The 24951-nt window shown below is 39.1% G+C and overlaps 4 protein-coding genes across 6 annotated transcripts in view; 3 read left to right on the forward strand and 1 right to left on the reverse strand.

Moving 5' to 3' along the window:
- Positions 1–623, forward strand: part of LOC103524620 (peripheral plasma membrane protein CASK) — a gene marked incomplete in the record, with an annotated part of 17094 nt that extends 16471 nt beyond the window's left edge. Inside the window, 2 exon segments of the mRNA XM_026819976.1 lie at positions 1–80; positions 163–623.
- Positions 624–6527: 5904 nt separating this feature from the next.
- On the forward strand, positions 6528–8437 carry LOC113465449 (SURP and G-patch domain-containing protein 1-like protein). Its single transcript, XM_026819977.1, has 3 exons — positions 6528–6684; positions 7561–7727; positions 8203–8437. Exons 1-3 carry the CDS (start codon positions 6528–6530, stop codon positions 8338–8340), a joined length of 462 nt encoding a protein of 153 aa, XP_026675778.1. The 3' UTR covers positions 8341–8437.
- Positions 8438–9573: 1136 nt separating this feature from the next.
- Positions 9574–18381, forward strand: LOC103524609 (cystathionine gamma-lyase). Of its 3 annotated transcripts, XM_026819990.1 has the most exons (9): positions 9574–9663; positions 10535–10613; positions 10763–10870; positions 11677–11836; positions 14703–14830; positions 15268–15535; positions 16181–16333; positions 16717–16891; positions 17942–18381. In XM_026819990.1, the coding sequence occupies exons 2-9, from the start codon at positions 10575–10577 to the stop codon at positions 18090–18092; spliced, it is 1182 nt and encodes a 393-aa protein (XP_026675791.1). In that variant the 5' UTR covers positions 9574–9663; positions 10535–10574; the 3' UTR covers positions 18093–18381. The 3 variants fall into 3 exon arrangements, with proteins under 3 accessions (XP_026675791.1, XP_017305175.1, XP_026675792.1); XM_017449686.2 differs by lacking the exon at positions 10535–10613 and having other exon boundaries at positions 9585–9663; positions 10684–10870; XM_026819991.1 differs by lacking the exon at positions 9574–9663 and having other exon boundaries at positions 10526–10613.
- A 1463-nt stretch (positions 18382–19844) lies between these two features.
- LOC103524621 (calcium homeostasis endoplasmic reticulum protein) overlaps positions 19845–24951 on the reverse strand; it is a 14488-nt gene continuing 9381 nt past the window's right edge. Inside the window, exons 11-18 of the mRNA XM_017449684.2 lie at positions 24781–24892; positions 24309–24420; positions 23650–23950; positions 22365–22552; positions 21856–21989; positions 20952–21125; positions 20620–20716; positions 19845–20126 (exon numbers count right to left, since the gene is read on the reverse strand). Coding sequence (XP_017305173.1) covers positions 19989–20126; positions 20620–20716; positions 20952–21125; positions 21856–21989; positions 22365–22552; positions 23650–23950; positions 24309–24420; positions 24781–24892 — 1256 coding nt within the window. The 3' untranslated portion in view covers positions 19845–19988. The remainder of the gene's footprint in view (positions 20127–20619; positions 20717–20951; positions 21126–21855; positions 21990–22364; positions 22553–23649; positions 23951–24308; positions 24421–24780; positions 24893–24951) is intronic.

A 24951-nucleotide genomic window follows, 5' to 3' on the forward strand; every position in this document is an offset into this window, starting at 1 on the left:
TCAAGTTCAAACAAGTGCTTTTTTTTAATACAAATCAGCCATTATGTCACACCAATTTTTAGCCAATTTTCTAGTTCAAGGTAGCATCTTTCGAAAGATTAATTTAGTAATACAAATCAGCCATTATGTCACACCAATTTTTAGCCAATTTTCTAGTTCAAGGTAGCATCTTTCGAAAGATTAATTTAGCATTGGAAAATTGCAGGCTCCTATCCTGGTAATATGACCCAGATTCAGCAACACCACTACTAAAATGGTCTTTCGATTGGGTGCTTCCATACTTCCTATACTGTTCTTGTCTAGATAAGGGAATTTGACAATATTATGGACATACTGACTGCTCCAAAGAAACGACCGTTAGTAACTTTTTTATACCCTCATTCCGCGGCTCTTAATTGTTGTTCCTTTAGAAGAAGAAAAAAAAAACATATTCTTCAAATATTTAGTTGAAGTAATGTCATCGGGGGTTTTTGACCTTGCGCCACTCCCCTTGTGAAAGGAAATATTGTCAAAAGCCTTATTCAAGTCCCAAAAGCCGTAATGTTGATCCTTAACGTTTGACCTCTGAAGCTCAGAGTTCTGTTAGTGGCTATATGGTGGATTCCGTGATTAAAACTCCCCCCAATCTCCTCTAGTATGTCTTTCTTTTGTTTATTTTAGGTATTTTTCTTTTGTGTTTCGTTCAGAATGGTTAGAGCGGTGTGCTACGAGGGTGGCCATTTTTTACTTACTCCCCTTTTTGAAGGAGTTCACCCTTTTTAGAAGAAAAAAAAACATATTCTTCAAATAATTAGTTGAAGTAATGTCATCGGGGGTGTTTGACCTTGCGCCACTCCCCTTGTGAAAGGAGATATTGTCAAAAGCCTTATTCAAGTCCCAAAAGCCGTAATGTTGATCCTTAACGTTTGACCTCTGAAGCTCAGAGTTCTGTTAGTGGCTATGGTGGATTCCGTGATTAAAACTCCCCCCAATCTCCTCTAGTATGTCTTTCTTTTGTTTATTTTAGGTATTTTCCTTTTGTGTTTCGTTCAGAATGGTTAGAGCGGTGTGCTACGAGGGTGGCCATTTTTTACTTACTCCCCTTTTTGAAGGAGTTCACCCTGGTTTCCTCCCGTTTTTTAAGGAATGTCTATTAATTGGCCAAACAATGAACTTCTTTGTGGGTTTTTCGTATCGAAAATCCCAGCCCTGTGCTAATACGCGGTATACTTGATTTGGTTGCCTAATACTGATATATCGTATAGTCTGATATGTCTTGCAGCTTTATCTTCAAAGAAATATCAAAACTTTATTTAATCAACTTCTCTACACCAAATACACTACCACCATCCTGGTTTCACACGCTCGTGAGCTAAACAGCTTTAATCGATATTATTTTCTACTTTCAAGAAATTAATTTAGGATTACAACATTACAATTGTAAAAAGAAAAAAAAAATGTTTTAGAGAGAGAAAAACTTAATTTATTGATAAATAATCATTTTAGGAAACTTGTAAAGTATTGTTAGTGACTAATTGTTCATGTTACTCGAAATGGTGAAGAAATTGATTCTAAATACACTACTACCATCCTGGTTTCACACGCTCGTGAGCTAAACAGCTTTAATCGATATTATTTTCTACTTTCAAGAAATTAATTTAAGATTACAACATTACAATTGTAAAAAGAAAAAAAAAATGTTTTAGAGAGAGAAAAACTTAATTGATAAATAATCATTTTAGGAAACTTGTAAAGTATTGTTAGTGACTAATTGTTCATGTTACTCGAAATGGTGAAGAAATTGATTCTATTGTAACGATTTGATGAGCTGTAACAGTCTACCACGCTGGTAAGCATCTCCTTGACTAATTCTCACTTCGTTCCTTCTTATGTGACATGTATAGGTATGTTTCGGATTATACCTAATATAATAATAATAGTGCTTATTTATACTGCTCGCATAGGACTGAAAAGTCCCTTCACTCCAGCAGTAGGCTACTACTATTGTTACACTTCGCTTACACAAGTCCTTTTATTTTCAACTATCGTCTCAATAAAACGCCTTTTACATTTTTTTATCACTCGGTTCACCTCTCAAAATGACCTCTCTCGATTATTCGTTCAATCCCCGGTCGAAAAATGTAAAGTAGAATTTCGCGGCAACTGCCCCATTTCGGGTACCAACCGGCAGGTACCTACACCTCCGTACATTCTAGTGTCACTAACTTTGTACCAAACCACAATGTGTACCAGATTTGGAAAATTACCAACCTTCGGGATATTATATTATCATGTAGAACTTCTCACTCTCCCGAGAAGTCATAGTTTACGTAAGTACTCTCGGAGCTTTTTTCAAGATTGTCTCTGGGCGGCGATCTAATTGGGCATAGAAATAGAACTTCTTTAATTAGCTGTGCAATACTCAATTATCGTCCCTTGAACCACTGAAACATTCGTTTCTTTTAGTTTTTGGTTATACCCTACTACTACATAGCTCACTTTGCACATCATTCGTGTTTAAGTAACAACTCATTTCCAGTAGCCAAGTGTCTGCGATAGAGAACTAAAATCTACTTCGCTCGTTGTAAGGTATGTACAGATTGGTAATCATATTCATGTGAAATATATTTGCTCCGTATTCACACTTTATGATACGGTGATATGGTATAGCACCAACATTTCTCTTTACTCCTGTAGTCCTGATGAACTGACTCATCGAAAAGAGTACACCAAATGTAGGGTTTCTTATCATGATATCAAATTCCAAGGCTTGCCGGCTCAGAATTTTTAAATCAGATGAATCTTTCCAGAGACACTTTTTATGTCTCCTCCGTAAATAAGGAAAGTAAAAAACTGAGAGAGTTTCATCACATTTATGAGCAGTAAAAGAAAAATCCTTCCCCTAATGGACATTTTATTATGCAGAGCTAGAATCTTGCTTTCCCTCTAGTTAGGAGGTAGAGTTAAGTGCGTGATCGCACAATATTTTCTCCCATTTTTCTTACCCTCTGAAGTACTTAACCATAAGTATTAAATATGTACTTACCTTGTTCGGGGTACAGGGTGTTCAGAATGTATGGAAATTGAGAGTCCAAGCGGAATGATGAATATTTTTTCTTTGTATTATTACGTCATAATTTTTGTGGCCATCACAGCATTACAGAACTTTCCTATATCGATTAGTATTGCCTTTAATACCGCCACTGGTCGCCCACTTTGAACCATCTACTCAGTTTACCTTATGAGACCGAGTGCACTCTTACACTAAGCAGAGTGTCGAAAAAAATTCGACCCCGCCGGGAATCGAGTAATCCGTGCTAGACCAATATGGCATACTTCAATATCTCAATTTACAGCATTGTTAAGCTTCTTATTTTCTTTTCTTTTGGAATTTAAAGTGATCTATTGAAACTGGGAATTCTAGAAAAATGAACGACTTCTGAACCCCCTGCATGTACTCCATGTACTTAAATTCCTCATTGTTATAGAGATTATTTTTACTTCCTGTATAAAAAAGAGAAAAAAATCACAGATGTTCATTATTGTTACCGTTGTAGTTCATATTAATATTTAGTAGACTTTTTACTTCTTGCATTTTTATCTCTCTAGAAGGGTTTTGTACTGATATTTTCTAGTCACAAAGACAAAACGTCATTGAAATTGAATCAAATCCTTATCCCTATATTATTAAGTACTTATCTTGACGTAAGACAGTTGAAAAAAGTATAATTTTATTTGCCCCCTTTCATTTGTTTACCGTAAATTGTAGGTACCGAATATGTAGAATACCAACATCTAACTTTGCTAGTCATCGTAGTATTACAAGTACTCGTAACAGCTTGTTCACTCTGAACGAATTTTTCGTCGTCCGAAGTTACAATAGAACAGTTGCGCTTACGTGGGTGAAGTTTCTAAGTCAAAGAGCAGAAAAAATGAGGAACAATGGAATTTTCCTTTTTCTACTACGATTTCTAGATCCCGAGATAAATCGATTTAAAAAATACCGGTAAATCGTGAACTTTGACGTCACGGCATACGCTCCCGTACACGATGACGTCATATCGTCATGTTGCTCCCTTGCAGGCAACACATTAATGTGTATTGCGCACGTTTCTGCGCATTTCTTTCTGCTCCTCCGCCAGCGTGCTTGCATACTGGCTCTACCTAGCGAAGTAACTGCGTGAAATCTGACGTTACACATCTTTGAACTCTTTCATTACTTCTTTGAACTTCTACACATCTTTGAACTCTTTCATTACATCTTTGAACTCTCTTTCGGAGTTTTGACCTCAGATTTGGATTTTTCACTACTTTTCAAGTAGGAATCGACCATTTATTAATAATTTTTACCCAATTGCAACTCCTCCATTGTTCCGAATTTTTCTTCGTGACGAAGAAAAATACCGGTTAGCTGGGCTAGTATGATGACTTTATGACTACTGGGGGGTGCGGACATTGCTCTAATGTTGATTCATTTTTTCTAAAGGATTCACTAGTAAGACCTTATTAATTGATTTATTGGTGTACAGAACCTCTTCTATTGCAATGATTCACCTTATACCTGGCCAGTGGCCATTGTTATCACATTCTACAACCGACTTCCAAAAAAAATACAGCTTTCTTATTACGCTGTCGGGCAATGAAAGCGGGACACCCCTATTTTTTGGTTTTTCTCAAAAAAAAAAAATAGGGGTGTTTCATTGCAAGGCAGTGTATTAATAGACAAAAAAAACGATATTTTCAGAGATGACTTCATTCAAAATTTAATTTTTGGTCTTGAAGAAAGTTCCTCTTCTAAATACCTATTTTGTTCTTGTTAGGTAACCGTTTATCGTTCGATAATTTCATCAAAATCGGATAAGGAGAGGTGGAAGAGCTCACTAAGTGAGAATCCTGCCATTAAAGCCTAAAAAAAAAGAAAAAAAATCAGCTCCATTTGTATATGGTTTAGACCGCTTCTATTTTCTTAAAGATATGTCCGAACTTTTGAAAAATATTAATTACTAGTTATGAAATATGCTAGATGGCCAGGTAAAGGCGTTATATACACACGTATCATAAATATAGTACTAATACTAAATTTGGTGTATAGTGACTTTATTTATAAAATAAACGTACATATACCAAAATTATGCATTCTCATTATGCAAAAGTTTTTGTCTTTCTTCTCAGTTCTTTTGTTTGTTCGTAGCTGCAAAGAGAAATTTAAATAACACATTATTCAGTCCAAATGTTTATCGCATGTACACATTCGAACATACAAAAATACTCGTAAACAAGCTGGGTCCGTCCCTCCGAGATTTTTTTAGCCCGTAGTTTATTCGATCGTGATTAAAGAAAATCAGTACCTATGTACCTACCTAATTTGTTTAATATTCAGTTTATTCCACTTTCATTTAAATCTTAGGAGAAGATACCTTCACTGAACCCTAAACGCGACGTAAGTTTTTACCTAATAAACAAGTTTTGTCTGAAGATGAGTTGTCATTTAGAATCAACTATTACATAAAGGAGGAATAAGCATTACAGGCATTGACCCATTGGAAATGTGTACACAGTGATATCATATTATTGCTCATTTCTGATTGATAGAGAAATTGTAAAAAACAACTGTTGAATTGATTTTTTAGTGACTTTTGTCCATTGTCGCGTCGTGATTAATTTCTTATCGGACTTTGACATCGGATTTGTTTTTGTCTATGACTAAAATTTCTACATCAACATTCTAGAATGTTTGGGGTAACGAATTCCAAATGAAAACTATGCAAACCTCAGGTCGGCTCCTCACGGTAAAATTTAAGCCGGGCGGCGTTTCGAATTCTTGACGTTCACGCGCCTCCCGGCACGCTTGATCTGACAGATGCAATCTATAACTTCTTAAATGAATTACAAACTGTTTCAGTCTATTGAAGGTTTAACTATAGAGTATTGACCCTCACACCCCTTTCCGACTTGTCGTTCGGAAAAAAATCGTGTAGTGTGTGATGGGAACACTCTCTTTTAAATTACATTGCCTACAGGACATAGTGTCGGTCGGAAAAAAATTGGGTGAAACTCACGACACGTGGGAGCGGGGTTTCACGTGACTGTTACCCGTTCATATTCTCACCACGCTCAACGTAGTTCAACTTCAATGTTCGATCAAAAAAAAGTCTATGCAATCTACATAAAATGGTAAATTTCAAACTAGAAGAGAAGTATTTGGGTCTAATTTATTAAATACATTTTTATTTCAATATAAGTTTATCAATTAAAAAGTCTATGCAATGTACATAAAATGGTACATTTCAAACTAGAAGAGAAGTATTTGGGTCTAATTTATTAAATACATTTTTATTTCAATATAAGTTTATCAATTTTCAAACCGTTATCTTGGCAAAGGTTAAGTCAGCGGGGGGTCTATGGGTTTGCCAATAAAAAGGTCCACAGCAATCGTATTAAACAATAAATACATCACTGCTAGGTACAGCTTTTGATGAGATCCATCACTTACTAATCCTATGTTCATAGATATTTCAGTACCAAGTCTACAGTCACAATACAGCAACATGCCCACTCAATCTCAGACAGCACCTGAGCAACAACAGCAGCAACAGAAACCTCCAGATTCTTCTCATCAGATGCCTCCTCTCCCTCCTGGAGGTCCTCCACCTTCTACTGTGTTCCATCAACCCCCTCCCCAACACTCTCATTACTATCCTCCTGGTAAGCTATTTATTGGAACGTTCTCAATTAAAAAAGAAAGTAAAAAGAGTGCCGCGTAGAAAAAAAGTTTGAGAACAAATCCCATCTTCTTGGCAACATTGCTTTTATAACCTAAAAAAAAAAAATTGGTTTTCGGTTTTCTGGATTTCAGACACGAAGGTTCAAATTTCAAAAATTGAAGCCGAGGCCGAGGAGGAAAGACGGAAAGTTCAGGAAAAGGACTTGAGTGACTGACTGAAAGCTGAAAGGTAAAGGAAAGCTCCTTTATTTTAACACTATTGATTCTAGGGTTTAAAGGTTAAACATCCTGGACTCCTAGTCCCTGAAGACAAATCTAAATGAGAGTCCTCATACATTGAAGTTTAGGTACCTATAAGTAGTTGGTAGTTTACAAGAAAACTTCCCTCAAGACTCACCTTCTGAATTGGTAAGTGGTAAGATTGGTATCTCTTGACTTTGAATCAAAACTTAAGGTGTGTTCAAACATATTTGACTGGCTGTTGATGGACATCAATTGACAAGCTGAATGAATCTACATTGTCAAGGCAGTGTGAACAGTTCAGTTCACATTGATCAATGGATTGTCAAAGTGGACATCCACATCAGTTTATAAAGCATTATACTTAGTTTTCCAAAGACTTGTAAATTTCTTGTAGATAGTGTGGGGGAAAAGGGACTTTTCAGTCTCATCCTTTCAGTGTGTTGTATTTGATTATACACTGTTGGGCAATGAAAGCGGGACACCCGTATAATAGCAAAGGTTGAGTGCGTAGGGCATCCACTCGTAAAATTAGTAGCCAAAACCAAATGTCAGCCCAAAGCAATCACCCTAGTTAGGGCTGACTGCGAGGCTGTCTTCTACTGTTATCTAATCAGCTATTCCGTTTTCTGTTCCTCACAGGGGAGGTGCCTATGGGAAGAGTGGAGTGGAAAAACTGGATGAGAGTAACAAAGGACATCAGATGTTGAAGAGAATGGGATGGGGAGGTGCTGGCCTAGGGGCCAAGGAGCAGGGAATAGAAGCGCCTATATCTGGAGGAGAGGTAAGTTGAAAAAGAAAAGATAATTGTTTCACCGCCGTTTTTATTTCGTAGCAGTGAAACAACTGCTACATTAGAGTCGTGTGGTCAGTGTCGTAGCATGCCGTGGTATGCCTCTCATCAGATGGGCGATAAGAGACACAATACTTCCCATTTAGGTGCTGGGTCAACACGTGAACAACAGAAAGTAATCCGTTGAAATAAGTACATATTTGCATACTTAACATACGAAGTGCGTTGGTCTAATTTACAAAAGAGTAAGAGTCTGTCTTATTATTACTCGTATCTATTTTTACTTTCTATCCGTGGAACAAGCTCCTGCTTTTACGGACGGGTATACCTACCACGTACCACTATTACCATTTGTTGAATATTTATTTAATTGAGAGACTTGTACCGAATAACTAATAAATAGAAACTTCATAAATAAATAAAATATATACTACTTCCCTCATATGTTTATCTTTGTGTATTTCAGGTGAGGGAACGTGAAGATCTCTACAAGGGTGTTGGAGTTAGTCTCAATGATCCATACGAGAATTTCCGCAAGAGTAAGAAGCAAGCTTTCATTTCTCGCATGAAAGAGAGACAGGAGCATACCCGTGGCGCAGAATAGATCATACCTACCTACCTCAGACAGAGAGAATAAATTCTCAAATTTGAGTCCCATACAGCTCAAACTTGCTCTATCGAGTTCCTCATTAAAAAAAAAATCACTTAGGATTGACTATTTACATGCCTATTTGATAATAAGTAATAAATGAAAACATTTTCTTTACATTTACATAAATACCACAGTGAATATTTCAGTTATTCAAAATGTACATAGATTCCGAAGTAAATAGACCAATTTACTCCAACACAAACTTTCTTCTCATAACCATAATGATACTTATATTAACCATTAATCTGACATTCACTCTTGGATCTACTCCTTAGTTAACAGCACAATAGTAAGAAACTTTTCCCAGAGACCTATCACACAAAGAGAATAGCTAATTGTAACTACAATCTAATGTAACTGTTTTAGGCAAAAACGACTTAATGCGTCTAAAAACGGCTAAAACGACTCTTCAACCCGAAGTCTTTTTTTCTCTCTCTTCTTTTTATGTTAGAATACTTTAATAAATGTTAATAAAAAAATAAATAAAATTAATCTTTCACATTTCGCCTCCTCCCTTTTTCAGTCGTAGCAGATCTCGTTCCAAGGAGAAAGAGAGAGACCGCTCTCCTCCCCCTCCTACCCCATCACGTGACAGATCTCCCCGCTCCAGACGTAGTCCTTCACCGCGAAGGTCACAGAGGTCTCGAGGTCGTAGGAGAGAAAGGTCAAGGTCACGCTCGAGGTCAAGGTCATCGTCACCCTCGTCTTCCGTGACGTCAGCTGTGTCCTTCACGGCGCCGAGAAATGAACGAAGTCCCACCCCGCCCTCCTTCTTGTAAGTTACGATTGCACGTCACGTTGATATTGATACCCCCCATTTTATGTATAAGTAGAATATAATATACCCTGTTTATACTGCAAGAGTGACTGTCTGGCTGGGGAACGTTAAACAGGGAGTAGTCCAGCTTAGTCTGGCTGGGGGACTTTAAACAGGGAGTATACCTTACCTGCAAGAGTGACTGTCTGGCTGGGGAACGTTAAACAGGGAGTAGTCCAGCTTAGTCTGGCTGGGGGACTTTAAACAGGGAGTATACCAGCCTAAATTTCCCTTACTAAAGTTATAGCAAAGGTTGAGTGCGTAGGGCATCCAATCGTAAAATTTGTAGCCAAAACCAAATGTCAGCCCAAAGCAATCACCCTAGTTAGGGCTGACTGCGAGGCTGTCTTCTACTGTTATCTAATCAGCTATTTACATAGCTCACTTTGCACATCATTCGTGTTTAAGTAACAACTCATTTCCAGTAGCCAAGTGTCTGCGATAGAGAACTAATCACTGTGAGTATATTTGAATTGTTTATTATTATTATTTATTTTTTGATCCTAGAGTTAGTATTATAAAAGTTAGTAAAGTCTGAATGCATTAGTAATTTAATAGGTTAGTAGAATTTGTATCGATTAGTAGGTTAGTAGAATTGTATTAATTAGTAGGTTAGTCGAATCTGTATCGATTAGTAGTTTGGTAAAATTTGTATGCATTATTTGACCTGTAGGTATCGCCAAATAAACAATATGGTCTTGGGTTTATTTCAGCACTTCATTATGCCTAGGTAGGTACCTAAAGTAGGTATCAGATTTACTAAGCCGCGATACCTATTGGGTATTTTTTAATTCATTCTGGAGGCCATTTTATATTAACCATTAATGTGACATTCACTCTTGGATCTACTCCTTAGTTAACAGCACAATAGTAAGAAACTTTTCCCAGAGACCTATTCTACTAACCTACTAATCGATACAAATTCTACTAACCTATTAAATTACTAATGCATACAGACTTTACTAACTTTTATAATACTAACTCTAGGATCAAAAATAAATAAATAAATAATAATAATAAACAATTCAAATATACTCACAGTGATTAGTTCTCTATCGCAGACACTTGGCTACTGGAAATGAGTTGTTAATCAATTGTTGCTGACTGACTATTCCGGGGTGCACTAAGGCTCAAGAGGTCAATTAAAGAACTTGCTGAAGGCCTCGTTAAATAGAGGTTTGACAGAGGGAATTGTAATTGCTATGGTCTTTTCGTCCCAAAATCGGAGATAGAAGGAAGACAGGATAGGAGAGAGGCTATTTATTTTATAGTGATCATAATTACCGCAGAATACCGCAGATCACAGTTATACTTAACATCTTTTGACAGTTTTGTTTTCTAGTTGATCAAAACCTCATCTTTCCGTGCAATGTCATTTCTACCGCAAGACACAGCATTCGCTACAAAGGCCAAGGCTATTTATTTTATAGTGATCATAATTACCGCAGATCACAGTTATAGTTAACATCTTCTGACAGTTTTGTTTTCTAGTTGATCAAAACCTCATCTTTCCGTGCAATGTCATTTCTACCGCAAGACACAGCATTCGCTACAAAGGCCGTACATATTGGATCTGAGCCAGATCAATGGAGATCTCAATGTGTCATCCCTCCTATTATCCTGAGCACCACGTTCAAACAGAATACCCCCGGACAGCCACCTCAAGTAAGTTGTATTCACTAGCCCATTACTTGAAGAAGAATAAAGTGTGCCAAATCCAAAATGTTGATTTTACCCAGGAATCACAATACCAAGAATTATCTCTCAATATGAGAAACGCGGGAGATGAAGACAGTTACCTCTAACAGTTTAATCTCCTGTGTTTTAGAGAGAAGGAAGACAGGATAGAAGAAAGCCAGCCGTTCCGAGAACGATCAGATAAGATTTTGATTTTACCCAGGAATCACAATACCAAGAATTATCTCTCAATATGAGAAACGCGGGAGATGAAAACAGTTCCCTCCAACAGTTTAATCTCCTGTGTTTTAGAGAGAAGGAAGACAGGATAGAAGAAAGCCAGCCGTTCCGAGAACGATCAGATAAGATTAAGTTGAGAAACGCGGGAGATGAAGACAGTTCCCTCTAACAGTTTAATCTCCTGTGTTTTAGAGAGAAGGAAGACAGGATAGAAGAAAGCCAGCCGTTCCGAGAACGATCAGATAAGATTAAGAAACGCGGGAGATGAAGACAGTTACCTCTAACAGTTTAATCTCCTGTGTTTTAGAGAGAAGGAAGACAGGATAAAAGAAAGCCAGCCGTTCCGAGAACGATCAGATAAGATTAAGTTCGCACTGGGTGGGAATCGAAACTGCCACGGAACGCTTTCTAGACGTAACACGTAACCCTGACAGTCTCTTGGTGTTTCCAATTGGGTTGAACTTATAGTCTGAAATTAATTGATTTATGATCGTAAAATCATAGTAGAGATAAATAAAATTATTGTTATTGTTAAATAAATTGATTTTTTCCAGGGATTCGAGTATAGTCGCAGTAACAACCCAACCAGGCGGAATTTAGAACGTTGTATCGCCTCTCTGGAGGAAGCCAAACATGGACTTTGTTATTCTTCTGGACTCGGTGCTGTTACGGCTGTCACACATCTGCTTAGTGCAGGAGATCATATCATTTCAGGTTTGCACAGCTTTCAGTACTTGGTCTCACATTATAATGTATGCAAGGAAATTAAGGTTATCGAATGGTTTCAATTTTTCTTCGCCTTTTCCCACGTACAGACGGGGTCGGCGTTTTTCGTCAGCCTCTCAATCAGCCCTTATTAGGGTGATTGCTTTGGACTGACATTTGATTTTGGCTACAAATTTTACGAGTGGATGCCCTTCGCACTCAACCTTTGCTATTTCTTTAGCAAGGGAAATTCAGGCTGGTATACTCCCTGTTTATCCCAGCCAGACTAAGCTGGTCTACTCCCTGTTTAAGGTCCCCCAGCCAGACAAGTTTAACGTCCCCAGCCAGAAATGTTTAACGTCCCCCAGACAGACAAGTTTAACGTCCCCCAGATAGACAAGAGATTTTTTTGCATCCAAAATTAGCGTCCCTGAAATTACCCCAGCCAGACTAAGCTGGTCTACTCCCTGTTTAAGGTCCCCCAGCCAGACAAGTTTAACGTCCCCAGCCAGAAATGTTTAACGTCCCCCAGACAGACAAGTTTAACGTCCCCCAGATAGACAAGAGATTTTTTTGCATCCAAAATTAGCGTCCCTGAAATTAACTCTAACGTTATTTGACGAAAACTTGTTTCTCCACATACGCAGCAACGCAGCATACGCAGAAACGAGTTTTCGCCAAAAAGTTCAATAAACCGTACGCTAATTTTAGTTGCAAAAACTCTTTAATAACTACCTAGGTATTTAATGCATAATTGCATATTACACTACCTACCAAGATGTTATTAGGTACTTGAAAATATTTATTTGGTCACTCTAACGTTATTTGACGAAAACTTGTTTCTCCACATACGCAGCATACGCAGAAACGAGTTTTCGCCAAAAAGTTCAATAAACCGTACGCTAATTTTAGTTGCAAAAACTCGTTAATAACTACCTAGGTATTTAATGCATAATTGCATATTACACTACCTACCAAGATGTTATTAGGTACTTGAAAATATTTATTTGGTCCAGTCTTTATTAAGTTAGATACTATACATTCATAAAGTGGAGGGCAGTATTTCCAGTTGCTTTTAAAGTAAGTAACACGGTCTAATTTACCTATACATATACTTTCTTCTCACACATTTTAAATGATTATACGTACTATCCTTTATTTTGAATATTATTTCAATGTGGTTTCAGGTGATGACGTTGCAGTATTTCCAGTTGCTTTTAAAGTAAGTAGGTCGGAGACGAGGTTTTATCTTTTATTGTAAAAAACAGTAATGTCTGCTTTCCACACGGTCTAATTTACCTATAGGTACATAGGTATACTTTCTTCTCACACATTTTAAATGATTATACGTACTATCCTTTATTTTGAATATTATTTCAATGTGGTTTCAGGTGATGACGTTAAATTATTGTTATTGTTAAATAAATTGATTTTTTTCCAGGGATTCGAGTATAGTCGCAGTAACAACCCAACCAGGCGGAATTTAGAACGTTGTATCGCCTCTCTGGAGGAAGCCAAAATTGCGCACGTTTCTGCGCATTTCTTTCTGCTCCTCCGCCAGCGTGCTTGCATACTGGCTCTACCTAGCGAAGTAACTGCGTGAAATCTGACGTTACACATCTTTGAACTCTTTCATTACTTCTTTGAACTTCTACACATCTTTGAACTCTTTCATTACATCTTTGAACTCTCTTTCGGAGTTTTGACCTCAGATTTGGATTTTTCACTACTTTTCAAGTAGGAATCGACCATTTATTAATAATTTTTACCCAATTGCAACGGAAGCCAAACATGGACTTTGTTATTCTTCTGGACTCGGTGCTGTTACGGCTGTCACACATCTGCTTAGTGCAGGAGATCATATCATTTCAGGTTTGCACAGCTTTCAGTACTTGGTCTCACATTATAATGTATGCAAGGAAATTAAGGTTATCGAATGGTTTCAATTTTTCTTCGCCTTTTCCCACGTACAGACGGGGTCGGCGTTTTTCGTCAGCCTCTCAATCAGCCCTTATTAGGGTGTTTGCTTTGGACTGACATTTGATTTTGGCTACAAATTTTACGAGTGGATGCCCTTCGCACTCAACCTTTGCTATTTCTTTAGCAAGGGATGTACAGACGGGGTCGGCGTTTTTCGTCAGCCTCTCAATCAGCCCTTATTAGGGTGATTGCTTTGGACTGACATTTGATTTTGGCTACAAATTTTACGAGTGGATGCCCTTCGCACTCAACCTTTGCTATTTCTTTAGCAAGGGAAATTCAGGCTGATATACTCCCTGTTTATCCCAGCCAGAGTAGCCAGACTAAGCTGGTCTACTCCCTGTTTAAGGTCCCCCAGCCAGACAAGTTTAACGTCCCCCAGACAGACAAGTTTAACGTCCCCCAGATAGACAAGAGATTTTTTTGCATCCAAAATTAGCGTCCCTGAAATTACCTCTAACGTTATTTGACGAAAACTTGTTTCTCCACATACGCAGCAACGCAGCATACGCAGAAACGAGTTTTCGCCAAAAAGTTCAATAAACCGTACGCTAATTTTAGTTGCAAAAACTCGTTAATAACTACCTAGGTATTTAATGCATAATTGCATATTACACTACCTACCAAGATGTTATTAGGTACTTGAAAATATTTATTTGGTCCAGTCTTTATTAAGTTAGATACTATACATTCATAAAGTGGAGGGCAGTATTTCCAGTTGCTGTTAAAGTAAGTAGGTCGGAGACGAGGTTTTATCTTTTATTGTAAAAAAACAGTAATGTCTGCTTTCCACACGGTCTAATTTACCTATAGGTACATATACTTTCTTCTCACACATTTTAAATGATTATACGTACTCTCCTTTATTTTGAATATTATTTCAATGTGGTTTCAGGTGATGACGTTTATGGCGGTACGTACAGATATTTCGCTCAAGTGGCGCCCAAAATTGGACTCGAAGTTGACTTTGTTGACCTGAGAAAAATCGAAAACTTGATCAAATACATCAAACCCAACACCAAGGTAAGGATCCTCGTACATTCTAGAGCACTCCACCGAGCTCTTGCTTGTTTAAAATATGTAAAAGCAGACAGCGGCGATGGCACTTTGAATACACCAAATCCAAATGGTTCACTAAAGTTAAACCACTTTGCGCCTGGTTACCATAGGAGTGACCATCTGGACAATCGCGTGCTGATAGATAGCTTTTCTCGGTCTCACTCAGACCAGTTGAGGTTATGTGAGCAGGCGAGTAGCTTGTAGCCGAATGGTGGGTCAGTAAAGACGAAAGACATTAGCAGTTATCAGATATACAGTGACGTTAAGCTTATATCGAACAAAAATGTATAGAAGAAATCAATTTCTTTGAAATAAAACTTGCAATTACAAATGACATAACTCGTACATGCCTACACCGCACCGTTCAAAACTAAAGTCTTCATTCACTCTCCACCTTCCAGATGGTGTGGATTGAGAACCCTACCAACCCCCTCATGACAGTATTTGACGTCAAAGCCATTTCCGCCGTCGTCAAGCAACATCCGGATATCCTTCTTGTTCTGGACAACACCTTCCTAACAGCCTACTATCAGAAGTCCCTCCCCTGGGGAGTAGATATTGTACTGTACTCGCTAACCAAGTATATGAACGGTCACTCCGATGTGGTAATGGGAGCCACTGTCACCAACGATGATAGTCTACAGGCACGCCTGAAATTCCTACAGAACTGTGAGTGATTTTCCTCAACTTGAATCTTATATTATAAGAACGAGATCCATTCACTCATTCACATTTCACATTTCATAGTTCACACACTGATCGCTCTATCTCTAGAAGGGCCGGGGGCCACAAAGGAGTTTAAACTCGGCTTAAGTTTAATTAAGCAATCTAGTTGATTTTTGAACTTTTCAAAAATATCACCCAATCAGATTGTTTAAACGGAGATTAAACTCAATTCGTGGCAGGCCGGGGGCCACAAAGGAGTTTAAACTCGGCTTAAGTTTAATTAAGCAATCTGATTAATTAAGCAATCTAGTTGATTTTTGAACTTTTCAAAAATATCACCCAATCAGATTGTTTAAACGGAGATTAAACTCAATTCGTGGCTTTTGAACTTTTCAAAAATATCACCCAATCAGATTGTTTAAACGGAGATTAAACTCAATTCGTGGCCCCGGCCTAAGGAGCAAAAGAATAAGGTCCGTCTCACATTGAACGCGTAGACGCGCGACTTTGAGTAGCACGTAATCACCTGCAAAATCTAACTGGAAATGATATGGAGTCAATAGAGTGTCTCAATCATTTTCAGGGTTACTCTCTCACATGCAAAATTAAAATTGAAGTTTTTAATCCTGTGTTTGTTTTAATTCACAGCAATGGGAGTAGTCCCGTCACCATTCGACTGCTGGCTGGTAACCCGGGGTCTGAAAACTCTACCTTGCCGTCTGAAGGAGCACGAGAGAGGTTCCATTGAGGTTGCCAAATTCCTCGAATCACATCCCTGTGTCAAGGGAGTTCTTCACCCAGGTATATTCTTTTATTTCACATACATATATGTTAAATGTTAAAATTCGGTAGCACTGTGAGGCCAGAGGCCAACCAAACTTTAAATTACTTCACCTACTCGTACATTCAAAATTCAAATTCGGCCGCATGTGGAAGTCAGCCAAATAGTCCGATTCATCAAAAGTTTAAAAACTAATATTCCAATGTCAAATTACGAGAGGGGCGGTTAACTCTCGAATATTTTTCAATATCACCAACCCTTTACGAGGTAATTATAGCATTCGACTGGCTCTATTATAAACATTTCGGCAAACACCGCTCGTGCATAATAATCAAGTATCTTGTTCTACTCTACTTGACACAAAACTTGTAACTTCATTCACACTCACTCTTTCTACCCCCAGGTCTTCCTTCACACCCCAACCACGAGCTAGCCAAATCCCAATGGTCAGGTACCAGTGGTATGTTGTCATTCTACGTCAATGGAGGAGCTGAGGAGACCAGGATCTTCTTGGAAAGTCTACTTATCTTCCGCTGTGCTGAGAGTTTGGGAGGAATCGAGAGTCTGGCTGATCTACCGTAAGTCTTCCGACCAGGACGAATGATTTAGAAATACATGATGAGGGACATATTACGGGATTGGCACACTACGACACAGACCACATGCGTCTAATGAAGCAGTTGTAACGAAATGAAAATGGCGGTAAAACATCTTGGGGGAAAAAAATGCGTGTGAGAGGTAGCCTTTTAATTGCCAAGGTCATATCAGGCCTTTTTTCCAAGAGCTTTGACAGAGGAAACTGTAATAAGAGACTATTTTTGGCCGGGGTCACAAGCTAAGTTTAAACTAGGTTTAAGTTCAACTCGATTTCAAAATTTTCAACCAATCAGATTGTTTAATGGTTTAATTCAAGAGTTAAGCTTAAACCGAGTTTAAACTCAGCTTGTGGCCCCGGACATGAGTGGTAGATAACCATTAGGTGAGGTTACCGGCGCACACTGGAAGCATTCTCTACCACCTAACCCTTGGACTTCTATTAATAATAGATCAAAAGTCTCGAATGAATTAAGATAAATTTTCGCGCCTCGGCTAGGATTGAACCCACTTTCTTGTTTACCTGGAATACCTGGCAAAAATGCGTGTGAGAGGTAGCCTTTTAATTGCCAAGGTCATATCAGGCCTTTTTTCCAAGAGCTTTGACAGAGGAAACTGTAATAAGGGTCTCACTGTCGACTGTCCCCAAATCAAAGCTAGCCGTTCCGAGAACCTTGAGGATTTTCTGCCTGACTTTTTAACGAGGCCTTCAGCAAGTTCTTTAATTGACCTCTTGAGCCTTAGTGCACCCCGGAATAGTCAGTCAGCAACAATTGATTTTTTTTAGAATTATTTACACGGGGCATGCAATAATAATTTACTTCTCTCTTTCTCTGTTGCAGCGCTGAAATGACCCACAAATCCATTTCCGAGAACCTTGAGGATTTTCTGCCTGACTTTTTAACGAGGCCTTCAGCAAGTTCTTTAATTGACCTCTTGAGCCTTAGTGCACCCCGGAATAGTCAGACAGCAACAATTGATTTTTTTTTAGAGGGCATTCAATAATAATTTACTTCTCTCTTTCTCTGTTGCAGCGCTGAAATGACCCACAAATCCATCCCCAAGGAGACTCGTGATGCCCTGGGTATTACAGACAATCTGGTGCGTCTATCTGTAGGTGTTGAAGGATACACCGATCTGATTGCTGATCTCGACCAGGCTCTGAGGAAAGCGTGCAAAGTGTAGAGAAAATGTCTTAGGATGGGGAGTTTCTGTGTTGTTAACAAATTGTCACTTCAGTTCACTCACTTCGACTGCCACAAATAAGGGGTGTGTCAAACCCAAGAGCTCCCAGAACTGCTGACATCAATATGTCGATTTGTTGGTTATTTTGCAAGTTACTGGGTAGCTCCAGTCATAAAATGCAATGCGTTTGTTAATTTTGCGTCGCGAAGAGTGAAGAATGGCCAAGTTCGAAATAGCTATTCTCTTTGTGTGATAGGTCTCTGGGAAAAGTTTCTTACTATTGTGCTGTTAACTAAGGAGTAGATCCAAGAGTGAATGTCACATTAATGGTTAATATAAGTAGTATCATTATGGTTATGAGAAGAAAGTTTGTTTGGAGTAAATTGGTCTATTTACTTCGGAATCTATGTACATTTTGAATAACTGAAACATTCACACTCACTCTTTCTACCCCCAGGTCTTCCTTCACACCCCAACCACGAGCTAGCCAAATCCCAATGGTCAGGTACCAGTATTATGTTTTGACTTGGACTCGAACCAACAACCTCCAGATTCATAATCCAACGAGCTAACCACTACACGGATGAGGCAGCTATAAAATAATAATAATGAACCTACATACGAACAGGCTAGTTTATTTTGGATGGTAGCGTGGCTGCCCTTTAAGCGCTAGGTCACGGGTTCGATTTCCACCCGAGGCAATTTTTTTTTCTTTCTTCTCGGAACGGCTGGCTTTCTTCTATAATGCTCTCTTTCTCTCTTCGATTTCGGAACAACAAACCTCCGTTGTTGTTCAGAAGGTGAGTCTTGAGGGAAGTTTTCTTGTAAACTACCAACTACTTATAGGTACCTAAACTTCAACGTATGAGGACTCTCATTTAGATTTGTCTTCAGGGACTAGGAGTCCAGGATGTTTAACCTTTAAACCCTAGAATCAATAGTGTTAAATTACTTCTATAAGTAATGCTCTCTTTCTCTCTTCGATTTCGGAACAACAAACCTCCGTTGTTACAGTTCCCTCTATCTACCTCCTCTCTGGAATTCACATTTTAACATCTTGAAAATAAACTCTGATAGAACAGCGGTTCTCAAACTTTTTTTCTACGCGGCACTCTTTTTACTTTCTTTTTTAATTGAGAACGTTCCAATAAATAGCTTACCAGGAGGATAGTAATGAGAGTGATGAAAATAAACTCTGATAGAACACTTTTTTTTCTACGCGGCACTCTTTTTACTTTCTTTTTTAATTGAGAACGTTCCAATAAATAGCTTACCAGGAGGATAGTAATGAGAGTGCTCAATTATTATTATTATTATTAACAGTTTTATTATAGCACGCACATGTAACTTTTTATTTATATTACGGTGTAATAATTATAGTCTTTTATGTCTCAAGTCCTTTTCCTGAACTTTCCGTCTTTCCTCGGCTTCAATTTTTGAACTTTCGTGCCAGCCAGAAATCCAGAAAACCGAAAACCAATTTTTTTTTTTAGGTTATAAAACCAATGTTGCCAAGAAGATGGGATTTAAAGTATGAGCATAAAATAGCATTGAGCATAAAATCGTTCCTTTGAGAATTTCAGGAAATTTTCCTTCTCCCTTCGATTTCGGGACGATAGGACCTTAGCAGTTATGGTTCCCTCTATCAAACCTCTTGGGAAAAAAAAATCCGACGTAGAATGTTCGTTAGAAAACTGCATTTTGATGCCAGTCCGCGAAGCGATAATTTTTTTCGCTCATTCAGCTGATCTATTCTGCGCCACGGGTATGCTCCTGTCTCTCTTTCATGCGAGATATGAAAGCTTGCTTCTTACTCTTGCGGAAATTCTCGTATGGATCATTGAGACTAACTCCAACACCCTTGTAGAGATCTTCACGTTCCCCGGTAGGTATGATCTATTCTGCGCCACGGGTATGCTCCTGTCTCTCTTTCATGCGAGAAATGAAAGCTTGCTTCTTACTCTTGCGGAAATTCTCGTATGGATCATTGAGACTAACTCCAACACCCTTGTAGAGATCTTCACGTTCCCTCACCTGAAATACACAAAGATAAACATATGAGGGAAGTAGTATATATTTTATTTATTTATGAAGTTTCTATTTATTAGTTATTCGGTACAAGTCTCTCAATTAAATAAATATTCAACAAATGGTAATAGTGGTACGTGGTAGGTATACCCGTCCGTAAAAGCAGGAGCTTGTTCCACGGATAGAAAGTAAAAATAGATACGAGTAATAATAAGACAGACTCTTACTCTTTTGTAAATTAGACCAACGCACTTCGTATGTTAAGTATGCAAATATGTACTTATTTCAACGGATTACTTTCTGTTGTTCACGTGTTGACCCAGCACCTAAATGGGAAGTATTGTGTCTCTTATCGCCCATCTGATGAGAGGCATACCACGGCATGCTACGACACTGACCACACGACTCTAATGTAGCAGTTGTTTCACTGCTACGAAATAAAAATGGCGGTGAAACACTATTTTTTTTCTTTATTTTTCCCTTCTTTTTTTCAACTTACCTCTCCTCCAGATATAGGCGCTTCTATTCCCTGCTCCTTGGCCCCTAGGCGAGCGTCTTGATTATTACTCCACCAAGGCAGATAAATTATACTTGGACTTCAGGGACCTCCTTAAAGTAACGCAAAAGCGAATACCTGGCGAGCGTCTTGATTATTACTCCACCAAGGCAGATAAATTATACTTGGACTTCAGGGACCTCCTCAAAGTAACGCAAAAGCGGTTCCAAGGTACAATAAAAAAAAAGCCTTCAGGGACCACTTGGTATAACTCCAACTTCCCCTACCTCGTGTAGCCTTCAGGGACCACTTGGTATAACTCCAACTTCCCCTACCTCGTGTATCGTTTCCTAGGTGGCGGGGTAGGACTCTTGGTTTTTTCTCTAATGACAGGAGAAGGAGGCGGTGTTCTCTCTCTTCTACCCGACTCGATTTCTTCTTCTTTCTGTCGTCTGGCGCAAGTCTTGGCTCGATAATACTCGTACAGGCCTAGCTTCTCCCAGCCCTCACTGTAAAACAAAATCAACGCATAGTATAACTAGTTATCTAGTTAAGTAATTCAGTGAATTATAAACTTCTCTCGGAGATAGGGCCTATCAATCATGGCTAGTCACCCTAGTTAGCTTGGTTGGTAGCGCGTTTGCCTTGTGAGGCTAGGCCACGGGTTCGATTCCCGCCCAGGGCGGATTCTATCTTGAACGGGTAATCATTGTTCTCGCAATGGCTGGCTTTCTCCTATCCTGTCTTTCTTCTCCCTTCGATTTCGGGACGATAGGACCTTAGCAGTTATGGTTCCCTCTATCAAACCTCTTGGAAAAAAAAATCCGACGTAGAATGTTCGTTAGAAAACTGCATTTTGATGCCAGTCCGCGAAGCGATAATTTTTTTCGCTCATTCAGCCTATAAGAGCATTACAAACACTTGCTTTTACACACATCAATGAATCATCACAAATTTACCTCATGTTGAGCCTTCAAGTTGGCTTCACTTTGCTGGATTTGCTCATTGAGAGCACTCTGTTGTTGAGTCAAAGCTTCCACCGTAACATTGCTGGGTGGAACAGTTGTAGGGTTCATCCATCCAATTGCTTTTTCAGTGGGGTGCTGAGGTTCTGTAGAGGATGGAGGAGGTGGGGCTGCCTCTTGCTGATTGCCTTTGATTTTCAGTACTGAAATTTGAAAATGTTCTCATTCAGCCTGAAGTCGAGTATCAAGCCGAGCTTGTAATACAGTAACTTACCTATCTCTAGGAGAATCGTGTCCAGGAGGTGCATAGAAAGCTTTGACAGCTTGGATTAGCCTATCAGATGGAGGGGTAGGAGGGGGCAGTCGAATTTTCTTCCGATCCAAAGGTTTGTAGTTGCTGTCCTCGAGCTGAAATCAAGAAAAACAAATCAATCAATTGAGTGGGTTTAGATTATTTAGGGTATATTTCACCAATATTTTTTTCAGTCCTTGGAAGGCCTGTTCAGCTAACAGCCTGTTGAGTTCCATTTGATTTGTATAGGCTTAACAGGGATGTTGAGCTAACAGGCAGTTATAGGGGCTAAAAAGAAGGTTGGTGAAATCCACAATTAGGCTGGGTTCTAAAACCCATCTCGAACGGTTCATGCATCCAATTTTGATCAAATTTGTCAAAAATGTTCGCCACATAAAGGAAATTTCCTCGTTAGATTCAAAGGCTTTTGGGGACCTTAAAGGGGCCCATTTTCTGAATGAGTACAGTCGAGTGGATCACTAGTTGCATACCTTGATCAATGGCACCATAAGGCCGGCAGGTAGATCATAGTAGGGGAGAGAAGGTAAAAGTTCCTCTCTCATTATCTCAGCAGGAGGGGGAGGGGCAGGACCTTGACCCCCACCACCCCCCGAACCCATCATGGCGGGGGGAGCAAAGCCAGGAGGGGGGCGACTGAAGTCGGGCAGTTGAACATCCGCTGAAATTCAACAAGACAGTAATGTAAAATGATTTGGTTAAACATAGAGAATTTATATATAAAAAAAAAAAAAAATAGGACTAGGAAGGAGGGAGGAACTCGATAGAGCAAGTTTGAGCTGTATGGGACTCAAATTTGAGAATTTATTCTCTCTGTCTGAGGTAGGTAGGTATGATCTATTCTGCGCCACGGGTATGCTCCTGTCTCTCTTTCATGCGAGAAATGAAAGCTTGCTTCTTACTCTTGCGGAAACTATAGTTATACAGACACTACATCATGGTTGATGGATAACATTTTAATTATTAGTGATCTTTAATGTGGACCAATGTTCACAATTTAAAAATTACTTCTAACTCTAGTACATAACCTCAATGCTGTTCAGAAATACAATCGATCCAAAATTGAGACTTACTGGACAATTCATCGACTATAGTTATACAGACACTACATCATGGTTGATGGATAACATTTTAATTATTAGTGATCTTTAATGTGGACTAATGTTCACAATTTAAAAATTACTTCTAACTCTAGTACATAACCTCAATGCTGTTCAGAAATACAATCGATCCAAAATTGAGACTTACCAGCCTAGTTAGCCATGGGTTCGATTCCCTCCCGGGGCGGATTTTACCCTGAACGGATAATGTTCGCTCTCGGAACTTCTGGTATTCTCCTATCCTGTCTTCCTTCTATCTCCGATTTTGGGACGAAAAGACCATAGCAATTACAATTCCCTCTGTCAAACCTCTAAAAAAAATCGAGACAAGGGATAACATTTTAATTATTAGTGATCTTTAATGTGGACAAATGTTCACAATTTAAAAATTACCTACTTCTAACTCTAGTACATAACCTCAATGCTGTTCAGAAATACAATCGATCCAAAATTGAGACTTACCAGCCTAGTTAGCCATGGGTTCGATTCCCTCCCGGGGCGGATTTTACCCTGAACGGATAATGTTCGCTCTCGGAACTTCTGGTATTCTCCTATCCTGTCTTCCTTCTATCTCCGATTTTGGGACGAAAAGACCATAGCAATTACAATTCCCTCTGTCAAACCTCTAAAAAAAATCGAGACAAGGTTAGGTACTTACTTTGTGCGACGCTAGAGGGCAGTACACTCATCATAGTGGCGAGAGCTTTCTGTTGTAGCAATGCTGTCTTCTGTTCTTCCAAGGTTTGGATTTGAGATATAGCGTGTTGCACAAACGCTTCATGCTGGCTCTGATAGTTGGAGTAGGTAGACTTGGTGAGGGTCAGGGTCGGCTGCAGCACGATGGAGTAGGTGTTGAGTAGACCGCGCCTGTATTCATACCAGGAACGGCGAGGCTCCTTGAGTTTGGCAACGATTTCCGCGCTGAAGTAGTGATTCTTGGACTCCCATAGTGTTAGCAGCTGGAAATTGAAGGTAACAATTTATTTAATAGAATGTGTAGGTATTAAAAAAAGGAATTGTAATTGTGTTAAGCATAAATGCTTCTCACAAATGTCGTTCCCCGTTTAATACACTACGCTAAATTTTATGACTTTGACTCGAATCAGCAACCTCCAGATTCAAAGTCCACTATGCTTACCACTATACCACTGAGGTAGGTAAATGTGTAGGTATTGAAAGTTAATGTGTAATATTAACAATAGTAGGTATTAACAGACTTCATAAGAAGTATTCACTCTACATTTCCACTTCTAGAGTGTTAGCAGGGTAAAAAAAAACCTGCAGAAATGGTATCTTTTTTGGCAATCCGTTTCTTACCTTGTTAAGTTTAACCTGCTGTTCTTCAGTGGCGTCCTTAGCAACATTACAAAACATCGGCACCACAACATCCTCCACTGATTTCTTCAACTCGGGCACATTCTTCCTCACACTGGAATGTAGAAGGAGTGTTGGGTTGGATCGGTGTGTACAGGTGGACTGGGAAATTCTGGTTGGGCCTCATTGACAGGTTTGGGAAGGGCTGATGAGCATCTCAAGATTGGAAGTTGGAGAACTGAAGTGGATCTTTGGTAGGACGTCATCAAATACTAAAGTGTTGAGAAGTGCTGTCGAGATCCATCATGGCAGATGTGGATAAGATGACCAAGGGACCTTGAATTGATTCCGGAAATCCAATTGGTAGGGAGAGTACTTCAAGGGAAGTGCTGTCGAGATCCGTCATGGCAGATGTGGATAAGATAACCAAGGGACCTTGAATTGATTCCGGAAATCCAATTGGTAGGGAGAGTACTTCAAGGGAAAGTTGTGGAGGATGACAGGATGTAGATTCTTCTTGAGTAGACCATCATTATCAATGAAGCCCGAATCATACAGAGGACCATCTGATACCCAGTTGTATTCACCTAGAAGAAAAGAAGACAGATACGATTAGTAACCCTAACCCCCCCCCCCCTAGAACTTC

This window comes from Diaphorina citri, unplaced genomic scaffold, assembly GCF_000475195.1.
Source record: "Diaphorina citri unplaced genomic scaffold, Diaci psyllid genome assembly version 1.1 scaffold108, whole genome shotgun sequence".
NCBI classification, from domain to species: Eukaryota; Metazoa; Arthropoda; class Insecta; order Hemiptera; family Psyllidae; genus Diaphorina; species Diaphorina citri.

Coding starts and splice junctions, on each gene's coding strand:
- LOC113465449 (XM_026819977.1), top strand. CDS start 6,528: ATGCCCACTCAATCTCAGACAGCACCTGAGCAACAACAGCAGCAACAG. Junction 6,685..7,560: donor CTCTCATTACTATCCTCCTG/GTAAGCTATTTA, acceptor TTATCTAATCAG/CTATTCCGTTTTCTGTTCCT. Junction 7,728..8,202: donor CGCCTATATCTGGAGGAGAG/GTAAGTTGAAAA, acceptor TGTGTATTTCAG/GTGAGGGAACGTGAAGATCT.
- LOC103524609 (XM_026819990.1), top strand. CDS start 10,575: ATGTCATTTCTACCGCAAGACACAGCATTCGCTACAAAG. Junction 14,831..15,267: donor ACATCAAACCCAACACCAAG/GTAAGGATCCTC, acceptor TCCACCTTCCAG/ATGGTGTGGATTGAGAACCC. Junction 16,334..16,716: donor CAAGGGAGTTCTTCACCCAG/GTATATTCTTTT, acceptor TTCTACCCCCAG/GTCTTCCTTCACACCCCAAC.